The 15,718-nt window shown below is 38.3% G+C and overlaps 1 protein-coding gene across 9 annotated transcripts in view; it reads right to left on the reverse strand.

Annotated features, from left to right (window-relative positions):
* Window positions 1-15,718, reverse strand: part of Pam (peptidylglycine alpha-amidating monooxygenase) — a 289,755-nt gene that overhangs the window by 29,543 nt on the left and 244,494 nt on the right. For all 9 annotated transcript variants that reach the window (XM_057758219.1, XM_057758203.1, XM_057758211.1 and 6 more), the window contains one exon: window positions 6,528-6,657. In XM_057758219.1, the coding sequence (XP_057614202.1) occupies window positions 6,528-6,657 (130 nt within the window). The remainder of the gene's footprint in view (window positions 1-6,527; window positions 6,658-15,718) is intronic.

A 15,718-nucleotide genomic window follows, 5' to 3' on the forward strand; every position in this document is an offset into this window, starting at 1 on the left:
TCACACAGGGCCCGGAGCACTGACGGATTTTGTATGCGTCTCTAAAAAAGCACTCGGTTGCAAAGACTGAGCAGTGGCCTGTGGGCTGGAATTCATCAGTTCTTTATTCTAGCAGTTTGAATTCCCCATTAATGATTTTGCACATTACCAGCTAATCAAACAATTTAGATAAGGCTGAGAAGAAATGCTTTTCCGTTTTCACACACATACAGAGGGCTAGAATAAGTACAAAATAGGCTTTCACGCAATCAATCAAAATTAAGGGAATGCAAAATAAGAAATAAAGTAAAGAAAGAAATGACGTGTTGCTGTAATTATATAAATTAAGAGACTGTGAAAGGAACCATAGGTTTCCAATTGAACAAATAAGTAAAAGATGTGTCTTTACTGTTAGGGGGACAGCTTATAAAGCCCCCCTAAGTGGGATATGCTTAAAATATTACATCAAAAAAAATCTTGATTGCATATGTAGTTTGGAAAATCTCTGTGATAAGAAAATGGGGAAGACAAAGAAACCAGCAGTGCTGTTTGGTCCTCTGAGGGGCCTGGGCTGAGAGACCTCGATAAGCAGAAGAGAGTGTAGAACCAGATGTCAAGAGTCTTGGGCTTTAGATCATGTTCCATCAATATGACCACTGGGCACAAATGACGTGTCAAATTCATGCTGTTATTAAGCAATATGAGGTAATTATTACCCTCCCTTTCATTTTAGACAAAGAGTTGATATGTAGGCAATTCAAGTATTTTGTTGCATATCTCAAAGCTGCGCAGCAGCTACCAAGAGAAAGTCAGGTCACCTGTCTCTATAAGCATGGCTTTTTCTCTTTTGAGAGCTGACTGCATTAGAATTTCCATGATTCAGATTTATGGCACAGATGTAGTAGAGGGGAGGATAGCGCAGGGACGAAGATGAATCACAAAGAGCAGCATGGAAGCGGAAGAAGATGCTTGAGCAATTCAGGTGACAGCAACATGGCAGAAAGGAGGAGACTATGGGGGCAGTCCTTCCGTAAAGCTCAAGTTTCTCTCAGATACACAGGGATTCGGAATGGGTCAGGTACTTTGAGCTGTGTTGTTCGGGCCTAATCAAATTTTAAGGTATAAAAGAAATGGCAGATGTTGAAGCAAAACCTCAGTCAGATAAAATCACTGCAGGCTCCACAAAACTACAGAGGCAAATCCTGCAATGGATTTTTTTTCTTAACTCAAATTTGCAGGAAAATCGATTTCTAAACCAACAAATCTAAGCAACAGTCCTCTGTGATGGACATCAATGAAGAATCGGTTTGAGAGCTACACGAGGAAATCTGAAGATCTCAAGTTCTCAGCACACACAGCTTACAGGATTAACCATGCACTTAGTCCCAGTGCATGGGACTAAAAAATCATTTACTTTTATTTCACGTCCATTGGTGTTTTTCCTGTATATATGTCTGGGTGAGGGTGTTGGATCCCCTAGAACTGTAGTTACAGACAGTTGTTACCTGTCATATGGGTGTTGGGAATTGAACCCGGGTCTTCTCAAAGAGCAGCCAGTGCTCTTCACTGAGGAGTCACGTCTCCAGCCCCTAGTCCCACATTTTAAACTACATTTATAAAGCATGAAAGGTGTGCTTGTCAGATACCTAATACAGGACAGAGAGGACACATTGTTTTCTGAATAATTAGGATGAAAATATCTGTAAATTTAAAGAATGTCAAACCTATTGAAGTGACACGTAGCTGTGACAAAGTTTTAAATTTAATATTCTGAAAAACAGCAAATATATGTTTTTGGAAAAAAACTTTTTGACTTCTTTCATATGTATATTTGAAGACTTTAGGATATTAAAAATTAAACAGAGAGCAACCTGACACTATTTTCTTTTATTAAAAAGAAAAATAAAATTATGATTTTAAGGAGAAACTCAGTGACAGAGTGCTTGCCTAGCTGAGGAAATTTCTGAATTTGGTGCCCATCAAAACACACACAGACACATGGACACAGAGAGAAAGAGAGAGAAAGAGAGAGACACAGACACACATACAAACATACACAAACACAGCCACACACAAACATGCACACAGAGACACAGGCAGTAACACAAACACACACATGTACACACTTATGCAAATACACACAACACAGGCAAAGGCACACAAACACACAGATACCCACAGACTCATGGCACACATATAAACACACACACACAGAAAATCCAATCCGATGATAGTAATACATATCTAGAAAACAACAGCAAAGAAAGTGATGTACCACTACTCGGATCCAATTCAAGAGGTAATGTGGCCACTTCCAGAAGAAAGAAATTAAAGATCTAAGAAATGAAACTGCTTTCAAATGAAAATAATCAATCATCATTAAGATAGTTGAGAGCCTGGGGAACATTTAGCTTACAAAATGCAAATAAAGACATAGAAAAACAAGAGAACGTCCATCCTAAATTATTATCATGAAGGTAGACACAGATTTGAGTTTAGCATGTGAAAAACTTTATGGCATCTGGAAGGGCATCAGAATTGGACAGCATGTCCATACAGAGTGACACACACACACACGTATATGTACACACTCACACACACACACACACACATATAATCTTGGTTTTGAGCCTAATCTTTAACGTCCACAGGGACGTTCTTAATGCTGGAAAAAGTTCAGGCATAGAACTACTGATGATACATAGAAAAGATACACTGGCAGCTAAAATCAAGCCTTCTGGTGGTGTTTTCTTCCGGCAGTGTTCAATGTATGGCATCCCAATTTGTTTTAGTGAGATCTTAGCTTTTGTTTGGTTGATCCAACATTCTAGACTACCAAATCTGACATTCACAAGGATAAAGAAAAAATACATACCAATATATGATACAAAACTCACCTTCATCAGGATGAAGGCTATCTTCTTTATGAGATTAGTATGATAATATAATCCTAATAGGGATCTCGTTGATGTAGTTTGGGCTACCGTATCCTTGATGCTTTCATTTATATAAATTGATAAATTTTGCCCTTCCCTAGTTTTTTGTTGTTTTCTTTCCTGTCAGTAGCAGTTAAAAATCTGAATCAAAAAAAATTTCCAAAATCCCTTCCAACTCCATGTGGAGAAGCGATAAATGACATAGGGGATACAACTTTAAACACTTGAAAATCAGGGCACAGGTATGGAGTTTAGCAAAGGGTTTTGTGATGAGTCATTCCTGATACAGCCCAACCACGTCTGAGACAAATGATGGAGAGGCCCCGAAAGAGGCCTTCGACTATTGGTGATGCCTTCTGAGGAATAGACTGAGAAGCGGCTGTCCCAGAGACAAGTTACACTTAAAGTTTAAAGGAGGCTAGTTGCTCACATCTGGGCAGATGGTAGTCTTTTTAAAGTTGCATTATTCTCTGCTGGCAATAGGCACTTCCTATTTCTGCTCTAGGGGTGTCTTGAAAGTAGTCATGTTTAAGTTGGGGACAGTCAGGAGGAAAATGCAAATTAAGCCAAGAAAGGAAGATAATTTTTCAGGATATTAAGTGGCTTAGGATTCTTATTTATTTCATTTTGATTGGCATATTGATTTACAACAGCTTAAATCGCAGAGTGAGAGGGATGGAGGTTATCGGGATGTGTCTTGTGAAGACAGCTGCTGCAATAGCATCCAAAGAAACTTGGGGTGCCGAGATGATAAGCTCCAAGTTCTGTCTGATACATAGAAGTGATCCCTTTCTAAGAACTATGAGATAGAAATTACTTAGATTTGATTTAGAGCAAGCCTTTGCCTTGTGAAACCTAGAATTTTTTGTGCTGAGAAACTGGATTGGAAAGGTTTCAAGGAAAATGAGTGTAAGATTTGGCACATGGCTTCTCAGCTGAGATCAAGGAAAGAAGTGTCACTATGTGAACAGTGTGGCAACAAGAATGCGATCTCAACCAGCCTTTAATTCTAGTCTCCATCAGCATGGCATAAATCCTACAAGAAGGCATCACTATGCAGTGCCTGGCTTTCAAGGAAGAAAACGATGTTTTTTTTCCAATTTATACCAACCCATACATACAGGAAGGATGGCTATGCATGACCATTCACACAACAGAATATAAGGCTTTTCTTTGAACAAATTCAAAACAATTAAAACAAAACAAACAAACAAACAAACAAAAAACAAAAACCCCAAACCCCTACAGAGCAATCTGTTTCTAATTGTCTTCATGAATAATAAAGCAGAAACTGTCTGGGAGCTGATATCTGTGTGATCCTGAAGAAGTCTTCAAAATTATGAATGGAAAAGCTTGCTGTGACTAACAGACCATGCCAGGGAGAGAGAGAGAGACTACACACATTCTTACAGCTCAGAAATGAAGCTGAGGAGAATGGCGAAACAGATAATGAGCGAAGCCATCAATTTCCTCTGTATTTTCCAAAGCATCCATTTACTGATGTCATTTACCTTGGCACACACAGGGCTTGGTGGTGAATGTACTTCCATATGATTCTGGGCACCTGGATGAGCGCTGGGTGTCAGGCAAAAGCAGTTTTACAGCCAGAACTCCCACATAAGCTGCAGAGAATCTTAACCTAATGGCTCCCGTGTCTTAGCCTTGTGTTGTCCCCTTCACGCTGGCCTCTACTGACCCTTCCTTGCTACTTAACTATTATTCCAGCCTTTACTGTTTGCTTGAGATGGATATCATATTAAAATGGAAGTCTGGACTCTGTCCAATGTTAGTTCTTGCCAGCTGAAACCGTATCAATGGGAGAAAATGATGCTGTAATTTTCTTGTCTGGCAAAATGTAGTTAGAAATTCATGCAGAAAATGTAGCAATATTCATTAAAATGAAGAATATGCCACGATGAGTACTGATAGTTTGCTTTTAAAAGCACTTGTTAAAATACCATTAGATGTTTAGTATCAACTAAGTCAATGCAATAGCGTGGCAAGATGGCATGCTGAGTACTATTGTTTGCTATGGACTTCCAAGTATCTTTCTTCTATTCACTTTGTGTGACAACCAGGAAGGGCAGTTACATAGCAGCACAAGTATTCATCTATTTTTGAAATGTCAATTAAATTTCATATCTAACTGCATAAAAAACCTCATCTATAAGTGCTTGTCAGAATGAGTTATCACAATTTGAATCAAGAGCTCTTAAAAAGAGGAGCGGAGCCCCCATTTCCCAGATAAGAGTCTATAATTGTACATATGAAAGGAGAAGACTCATTAAAATTCACTGAAAACATTCAAAACTTTACTTTCATGTGTAAATCTGCAGTTAAAGAAATTACAAATGGATATTCATCAGTAAGTAGAACCAAAACAATGTACTACGTTTTCGTGGCACACTGAAAAATATCTAACCACTGAGCATACTTATAAACTCATGGAAGGCCAACACCAAGCAATTAGGTGGCCAAGTCTGTTTTTAGATGCAAAGGACCTGAAGGTTTACCACTTGCTGATGAGACGTTGAGGGAAGCCTTGGTTTTCATTTGTAAAATGTGAATTGTCACAGTGATAATAACGCCTGTCCACTTAAGGCACTGATGGGCCTACGGCAATCCATCCAGACAGGACCCTGAGAGTGACTCCAAGAACACAGTGGAAGACGGAATGAAAGGTCAGAAAGGAAATGCAGAGGAAGAAGCAGCAGAAGTTGAATGGTTTTAGTGCTGGCTTTAGACGTGGTGCTCATAAAAGAATTTACATACTAATAAACCTGTGTGAAAATATGAAGGTTATGGCACTCATGGCTCCCACACTCATGGAAGCCAAATCCCTGCAATCACAACGTCCACAAGGTTCACACTGTTTTCCATGGCATGGGATGACAGGAGGGGCAGGACAGGAAGAGCCAATCCTGATTGTGTTTTTTGTTTGTTTGTTTTTGTTTTTTGTTTTTTTTTTTCAAACAAGCTGGGAAATAGCAAAATGTTTTTCGGTAGCCACCTAGTAACTTCCTAGATGATTGTTTCTCTGGATTGCTTTCTTTGAAGTTTTGAAATGCTTCATGAGTGTGGGGCTGAGCTTTTAATGTTTCACCGGGGAAAAGAGAGTCGTTTCAAGAGGAAGATGGAGATAATAGGCAGGCAGGATTTCAGGCTGTTCCTGTCTTTCCTATAAACTAGTATGCGAGACTACTTTGTTTTACAATGCACAAGATTTCCCCTCTGCTATTTTTCATAGTTGGGTGCTGAAATGACAAATATGTTTTCTATATAAGAATAAATCCCAGAACTTATATAGGTTGATATGGAAACGTAAGACAAACATCTCGTGGCAATTCTTGAAATCATAGAGCTGAAAGGGAAGTCATAATCAAAGAACTACTATAATAGAACCAGAGCATCCACTCTGCAGAGCACTAGTCCTGAATCCTGGATACACTCATAACTAGCTACGAGCATCACATAAGGAGAGCCACCTAACTTTCACATGTACCTACCCTTCTTCAGAAGTTTTGAAAAAAAAAAAAAAAACAAAGGAAAAAACTAAAACAAGAGTTCACCTGTAAGGACTCTTAATTCAATGGAGAAAAGAACATTACTTACTTTCCATCCCAAACATGGTCACCTCTGTGGAAAATCACTAGGTTATTCTTAGAATCCAGTGCCACACCAGAGACCTGGCCCGGTAACAAGTACACTCCCGGCCAGTCCAGGGCCTCTTCCACATGGAAATCTAAAAGATAAAGCCACACATGGATTCAGCATAAAAACAGAGGCAAAGACGCAGCATCGGCACACAGACTCATGCACAGACACGGAAACACACTCGAGCAGAAAATACAACAAGAGCATGCACATGCCGCGCAGCCTCTTGAGCTGTGAGATAAAGGGACTGGTTTTGAGACCGTCTGCTCTCCTTTCCCGCTGCTGAGACGCCTGTAAAATCAGACAGATCTTAAGCTACAAAAGAGCCAACTTGAAATCGCTCCTTCCATGATAAGATTCCTAACTTTAAATTAATGTCTCTGAAAACGTACGCCAACATTGGGGGGGTATTGTTTTAATATACAATTTAAAATGCAAATAAGTGGCATGAATTAGCAAAAACCCTCAATATATCACTCTCTCCTGTCTTTCTGTCTTTCTGTCTGTCTGTCTGTCTCTATCTTTCTATCTATCTATCTCCCATATGAATAAAATATGGATGATCGATAGACAGCAGTTCCTAGGTTAAGCTATTTATTGATTATCCATTACACTTGGAACTATGTAAAACATCATCATTTTTCTTAGCCTTAGTGTTCCTATAAAAATTGAAGTTCTCTGTCCTTGTACATATTTTCTTGTTTTCTAAGATGACAAAAAGGCAACACTGACAACTCTATTATTGACTGACAACTTATTCCTGTTTCGGATCCTACTAGTCCTATCCTGTATTGAGAGGAATACAATTTTCAGAGAACACCTGAGTTCATTTGCATTAACCCAAGTCATAAACCAGCTCACGAATGAACAGGTACTATATGCAGTGTTTTCTGTACTGATGATATGTAACTATTAAGATAACACTGAAAGCTACTGTATCAAGGTTTCATCTGCCCCCACCCCCAATGCTTCAACAAGAGATTCTGAGAAATATCAAAGGAGAAATCTAAGTTCCATTGATTTTCCCCCCACTTTCTGAAGAACGTGGCCTAGGACTTATATTACAGGCACTGGAGCCCTCGAGAGAGTGCCAATGTAAGAATAGGAATTTACAAGTAATCTCATTTATTGAAATGCACCTGTTCACATAAATCATTTTACCTTTCCATCCACAGCTTTTTATATAAGTTAACAAAAATGCTGACATCTACCAATGAGTTTTAATAATGCAGTTTCAACAGGTAAGTGTAGGCTTTACACTGAATTCTATGAACATGGAGTAAAACATACATGATTCTCGGTCTTGATGAATTTACAGTAAGAATGTAAAGTAAGACAAGTCTGAAGGTCAGAGAAAACAGGAACCAAATACTTGAGACACAAAGGAGCTTGAGAACACAGCAATGGTCCCATAATCTGGCTGGAGGCTTTGACTGGCATAGCATAAACTCTCTCTTCACAAGATCATCTAGAGTAGCAAAAAGATGTGATTTTGGGTCAAGTGAAGCATGGATGAGTAGAAGCTGAGCGGATTTGGAAGTGGGAAGAGAATATTTTTGTCAGAAAGAAGAAAAGCAAAGACTTTTATAACTATAATGTATATTTCACAATGTTCAGAAACCCAAATTGAGAAACAAATCCTAAGCCTGGCGGTTGTGGCAAGCAGGACTACAGGAGAAGCCAACCATCAGATCTGATGTAAACTCAGACAGGAGATGTATTATATTACATGAAGAACTTAGAGTTATAAGGAGAGTTGTGTTTTTTTGCCTTGTAGGGTCATGACCTATACTACAGCTAATTTTGAGGCATGACGCAAGTCCTTTCTGAATAGTAGAAAGAACACACAGTAGGAAAATAATTTAGTTTGGGATATACTGGAGCACACGCCGATGTGGTTTTTTTCTTGTGTGTACTGTAATAGGCTTTCCTGAGTTAGAGAGAAGGTGGCAGAGTTCAGCTAGCATGCTTCAATCTGCAGACAACCCTGGGCACACCAGCGGAGACTGAGGAGCTGTGGAATGAAGGGCATCCATCACCCATCACACTGGCTGTCAAAAGAGGAAAAAAGGCTGGAAATTGATGCTGCAGTGAATTGCGAGTCACTGAAGGTTTTTCAACATGAGGTGATGTGATTAAAATTGTGCCTTTGAAAGTTAGTTTTAGAAGTAAGGGCATAAACATGATAATTGTCGATGTCTAGATTGGTGAACAGAGGGGCAAATCATTCCCCAAAGCAAAGGTTTTAGACAGTCTTGAGATGCTTGATTTCAGGTGTATTTGATTCTCATTTTATTTGTGATTTGGGCCTTTAGTTGTCATCATTCTGTCCTTTGTAGCCAACTCCTGGAATGCTTTGGGATAATGCTTCTGCACGCTATGACTATGTGTTACTCTCATTGGGTAGTAAAGAAGCTGATTGGCCTATAGCAAGAAAGGATAAAGTTAGGCAGGCCAATCAGAGGATTCTGGGATGAAGATGGGCTGAGTAAGAGAGCTGCCAGCAGATGCAGAGAGAGCAAGATGGGCACATTGTCCTGAGAAAAGGTACCAAGTCACGTGGCATAGCATAGATTAAAAAAATATGGGTTAATTTAAATGTAAGAGTTAGCTAGTACCAAGCCTGAGTTGTCAGCCGAACATTTGTAATTAATATTAAGCCTCTGAGAGAGTATTTGAGAGGGGCTGCTGGACAGGAAACTTCTGCCTACACCTGGAACTTATGGATGGAATCTTAAATATATACCAAAGTTGATATTTAATTGCTTTCCTCAGATTCTCAGAGTCCAGAACCACTTCAACTACCACCTTTCATTTATTTTCTTGTTATGTCTCACGTATGCTCCAGTCTCTAAAAGGGCAGCATTTTCCCACTCTCATACACTGGAAATGTATGTGTGTCACTACCTCTTCCTACCCTAAAGTAGTACTGACAGTAAGATAAGACTACTTAGTAAAAATGTGCCTTTACTAATTGCGTTCACTTAAGATAATGGACAGATGTCTTTGCTCCTGCAGCTTTAAGTTCATAGGCCACCAACATGTGATAGGGTTAAGTACTTGTGAAGATGAATGGCACTAATAGTGATAAAAGTATAGATGTGCAAAAGCAAGCATTGTGTTGGTGTCAAATCCCAATTTCATAAAATATTGGAACTACTGTATAAATAAGTTTAATCTGGCTGTGAATGGTCCCAACAGCATAGGACCTTACTTGGCTAAGCATACAGTCTGCAAGGATCATTGTGTACAAATTGTTTGGAGCCCAACCACACCAATTTATAAAATCAAAATACTTGTCAATATGGTTAGAGATTTTGCAAAACACAAAACAGCATAAATAGCTAGAATGTATTTATCAACAGGTTCACTTTCAGGAATTCTCAGTATAGTCGAGGTGGTACCTAAGAAAATTAACCTTAGCACTATGAAGAACTTGGCTTTTAGTAGCAGACGTTTGGAAGGCATTTCTATTTCAGTCACAACAGCTTTGAGGCTGTTAGGATGACCCAGCTAAGAGACTTCAACATCAGGCATCTGGGTTCTTGTGCCAATCAGATTCTAGGATGGGAAAAGGAAAGAAGTTCGTATTTTCCTTTGTGCATACTGAATATGATAACGAGCATGTTCCTTTCCAATGTATCTGCTATATTATTATTAAAGGTTAAAGCTACATCCTATAAGACTAAATGTGTAGAATTACGAAGGTCATCTAGGAATACTTATGAACATGGATCTAATACTGACTGATTTGACCCCTACCATAAAGTGCTCAAGAATCAGAACCTTCCAACTGCAATGGCATCAACCCATGTCATTTTCTCATTTGACAGGACAGGATTTAGGCTGGGGCCAGACATCAGACCTCAACACCAAGGATAATTGTTTTCTAATTATTAAAATAGGAACATTTAAAAGCCTCACCAAACAAATGGTATAATAAGATGTATTTGGGTTCTAGCTTTAATTTGATATTTTTAATCACAGAGGAAAAATGTACTTCGTGTTTCATTTATTCTTTACTTAAATGATTCGGTGTGTAACTAGTCAAATACTGTAGAATTTTGGCTTAAATTAGACATTAAATAAAAATTTCTTACCCCTGACCATGGGCAGCCGTCCCATCTCTAAAATGTGACCTGTGCTAAACTCAGATGGCAAATAGCATGGTTAAGATTGACTGCTTCTTTTTAAAATCCCAGATTTGAGAATAAAATTGAGGAAACAATGTTTTTTTTTTTAATAATGTAAATACATATTAGTTTTAGTAGCCGTAACACAATTCATTGTTTTAAAAAAATGCCAAGAAAGATAAAATCACCCTCCAGAGACTTTAAATGATATCCTTTCCAAATGAGACATAACAAAGTATATTATTCGCCAAAGAACACTTGCATTTATTATAAAAACAGTAAATGTGTAGCCGTATATACTGACAGAGATTTAAAAAATTACTGATAGAAAAATTAAGCATTACTATTAAAATTATATCAATAAATCACTAAAAGAATCTTCTGCCTTTCTCAGAAAGAGATTAATGTTAGTGATCAGCGCTACTGTCACATGATCTTATTAATAAGCGTTTAAAAGGGCAGTCACTTATCTGTGTCACAGGAGGACAAACAGAGCCACATAAAACTCAAGCATGATAAAATCTAATAACAGGAGTATGGTGCGACTTCAGTCTATCAAGGCTGCTTACATTTTCCCAAAAACTGGAGAAAATCATTACACTTCAATAAGATGTGTCAGTTGTTTCCTCTGTACTTGTCAGTTTCTACTAGTTGAGTAAATATGCTTTAGAGCTAACAGATTATTATTTATCAGAAGTGTTGGCAACAACTATAATTAGCAAATACTACAGGGGAAATATTTACAACGAAGTAAAAAAGAAAACAAGAATAAGTTATAACGTTTCATTTAACAGGAGTGAAGAAAGAGGAAAGAGATAGAGCCTCAAAAGCAATGGCAGAATGAGTGTAGTAGAGATATTTCCAAGAATTATATATATATATATATATATATATATATATATATATATGAGCAAAGACTTAGTGTGTATTTGAAAATGTACTTCAAAATGAAATACTGTTTAAAAGGTACTCTCCTGGAATAATGTTACCAACTAGAAAGATGTAAATCAGCTGGACTGAGGTGAGACTGAATCAGTCTTTTTATGTAATATTTGTATTAAATTCTTGGCTTAGTCCATATATGTTTGTGGTGCCTTTTGATCATATATACCCTAATACTTCCCTTTTATTCCTTCCAGAAATACTTATCCATCTGAACGTTTGTCTTTTTTGTTTGTTTGTTTAATAACCCACAGAGTCTAATTTCTGTAGCAGCCCATGTACTCCAGTGTGGGGCCACCCACCAGAGTGTGGTCAACCTACTGGGATCCACACCCTTAAAGACTATCCTGGCAAGGTATCAACTCTTAATAGTCTCTATAGAAGACAGAAGGAAGTATTATTTTCTATGTGGCCAAACTGTTTAGGTATAGGCACCAAGCATGATAGAAGTAATCTAGACCGTGGTTATTAAAATTGTAGGCTGAGATGACTGAACAGGGAAAATCTGCCTATCTTTTTTTCGATCCAATTGGATTATGTTCTTGCAGGGCACAGACTAACGAAGTTATTAAAAGGCAAGACTTGGGAGCAGACCTGTATTGCTTTGCCTCTTGGTTTCAGAGCTCTGACACTGTGGGCCTGTGATGGAACGTTCGAATGCCCTAGTTTCTGTCTCTCTAAGATGTGATTAAAAATAGGCTTTTGTAAGGATTAAATGAATTCATACATCTAAGACACAAGCCTTGTTCAAAGGAAACACAATGTAGTTATCTGTTGCTATCATTTCATCCACCCCGAAGATCAAAACTCAGCCAGCCAAATGCCTTATTTTAACTTGAGAATTCTTTTAAGGCTGTACCACATACAAGCATATGACTGACTGAAATGTGTCTTAAGGATGGTCTCAAAAAGGGCATCGGGAATGGGGCATTTTAGCTGGGAGACTAATCACTCACCTCTTCTTCCTTTGGTTCAGGTGGTGCTTGTGGCTCTAGGGGCTATTCTTGTTCTGATTGACTCAGCTGGTGTTACATATACAGTTTTCTATGGCCTAACATTCATAATGTACATGAAGAGCATGTGTGTGTACATACACACATATGTATGCATTTATGTATGTATGTGTGTATGTATGTATGTATGTATGTATGTATGTATGTATGTAGCTAATGGGTCAAGCAATCCAGACAGGAAGTTATTGAAGAGAGTCTTAAAAATGTGATAAAGTTGCTGAAGTGTATAGATCTTCACAAATGATGGGTATTTCTGTGGGGCAGGTGGCTGGGAATTGACTTAGCAATCTTTAATGATCTGGACACTGTGAGTTTGACCAAGTTCCTATAAATATATGTGAAACATGTATTCAAAAAAAAAAATGAAATGGAAGCTGATTTTAGCAATCAGCCAAAAATTCAATGAATCATAAAAATAAAGATCTCTGGATTGAATCATAAGCATCAACCAAATGCAGAACTGTTTTTATAACATACGGAGGGTTTCAATGGCTGAAGCAGTTTTCCATATGCTTGTACACAGTCGTGTGATAAAGTCTGCAAGCTAAAGTTGGATAGAACTAACTGCAAGTCTTTATTGATTGTTCAATAAGCCTAGTTTCCAGAAAGCAACTTGAGATTTTATTTTTACTCTATTAATGCTATCTCAGTAGAAACATTAAACTACTTATGACAGAAACTGAGTAACATTAAGGACGACTATGAGAAAATCTGTCACTGACTTGATACTTTCATTCTGTAATTCATGTATCTCATACAAACACCAGTGCAGATCAATGAAACTGGTCAGAGATTTCAGGATCTTCAAACTCTCTCTATAGTAAGATACTGCCTTTTACAGTTCACTAATAACTTTCTACATAGTTCAAGATAATATGTTGCATGAGGCAACCAAGACCAACAAGGGGAAACACATGTTCTCTCTTATTTGTGGATCCTTAGCTCTGAATCCTTAGGTTGGAGTGCATAACTCAGAGTCACATAGAAACCAGGAAACTTACAAGGGACCATGGTGGGACGGAGAGAGAAGGAACTATAAAGAGGATGATAGGTGCTATTAAGGGAGAAAGGGAAAAGTGGGTGGGTCTTAAACAGCATAATGTAGAGAGTATAGGAGTGTAGGAGGGTAAAGCAGAGTGTAGAGGGAAGAAGAATAAATAATTCTAAGACTGTTTAGAAAGGGCACCAGGGAAACCTACTATGTTGTAAACTTCCTCAAAAAAAACAAAAACAACAACAAAAAAAAAACATTTGGAGGACTATTGCAAAATCACATTTTCTGGACACGACAGGTCCATGACTTCTCAAGAGCTATGGCTGTCTATGCTAGACCTGCATAAGACCATACCGATCAAAATTCCAGCATGAACCAAGCAGGGGTTTAGAAGGATCCAATCCTAGTTAAGGAGTTAAAGGCTGCTGATGACTGTCCAGGAAAGCTGAGTCAGTTGCTCCAGAGACAAGGTCCTGTGACGGTTACCCATGCTCCATTGGTCAGCCCTACACCCATGTGTACGTGGGCAATAGATCACACCCACACATGCGTGTGCGCACACACACACACACACACACAGAGGAGATGGTTATAAATTTGAGAAAGGGAATGGGTGGGGACACAGGAAGAGTTGCAGGTGGAGGTGCAGATATAATCAAAATGCATTGTACTTATGTATGAAATTCTCAAAAAATGTTCACTGATTCTCACTAAGAAGAAGAATATTTATGCGGAAGTTCTGATTAATGTAAAACAATATTTGTGCATTGCATACTTAGTTTTGGAGGTTATTAGTATAATAAACTACTGTATCAGTGATAACAATATACTACTGTATCAGGCACCCAGGATCCATAGCTGAGTCTGTTCCACCTCATGACCTTTGTTACCAGGCCATTAAATTTTATTTGGGCTAAATGCAGACTTTTGGGAAGGTGGGGAGTTTTATTCTTGTGACACAGAGATTGCACAGCATATATGCTCCGTTCTGAAGAATGCAAGACCCCTGAGAGATATTGACCCTTAATGAAATGGAGGACCCTGCATAACACAGACACTAGCATGCAGAATCAAGTATAGTTCTTGTGAGATATTTGATTACAGTGTGTAAAGATATGTCACTGTGATTGGTTTAATAAAAAGCTAAATGGCCAGTAGCTAGGCCATTTAGGAGGTATATGTGGGACTTCCTGACAGAGAGAGCTCTGAGAAAAAGAAGGGAGAGTTGTTTGCCAAACACAGTGGAAGCAGGATATGCAGGAGGAGAGGTAAAAGCCATGAGACACTTGGCAGCATGCAGATTAATAAAAATGTGTGAGTTTACGTTATAAAGGTAGTTAGAAGAAGTCTAAGCTAAGGCTAAGCTTTCATAATTAATAAGAAGTCTCCATGTTATTATTTGGGGGATGACTGCCAGGACAGAAAAAGATTTGTTACTGCTTTTACTGGCTTTTTGGAACCTATTCTCTTTGGATGGATACCTTGCTTAGTCTAGATATAGGAGGGAGAGTTTTGGTCCTTCCTCAAAGCAATGTGCCTTACCCTGTCTGTGGAGTGGATGGGGGTGGGTCGGGGGAAGCTAAAGGGACTGGGAGGAGGAGAGGGAGTGGAAACAGGGATTGGTATGTAAAATAAAAAAGATAGTTTTTTTTTTAAGTAAAATAAAAAAAGACTCATTACATATAATCCTGACTAAGTCAAACATCTATAAATGGTATTGTTTAGAAAACATTAAGTCCCTGGTCTACCACAGAGTATCACACACAAAATTTTGAACCAATCTACTACTAATTACATCTTTGAAACCTCAAATCAGCTGGATGGGATACATCCCCATATTACAGTTCCAATATATAGGGAAGAGAATAAAATACACTGTTGATGAACACATCACTGTTATGGGCTATACAGATACCAAGAACCAGAGACATAAAACAGGGTTCTGAGTAGATGCCTCTAGCTTCTGAGCAGCGAAAGGCCAGAATTCCAAGAAAGACTATATTAACTGGGCAAGCAAATTTCAACCAAGCCAAAATCAACTGAAATTAAAGCACTAGAAGATGCATA

Source organism: Chionomys nivalis, chromosome 2, assembly GCF_950005125.1.
Source record: "Chionomys nivalis chromosome 2, mChiNiv1.1, whole genome shotgun sequence".
Taxonomy (NCBI): domain Eukaryota; kingdom Metazoa; phylum Chordata; class Mammalia; order Rodentia; family Cricetidae; genus Chionomys; species Chionomys nivalis.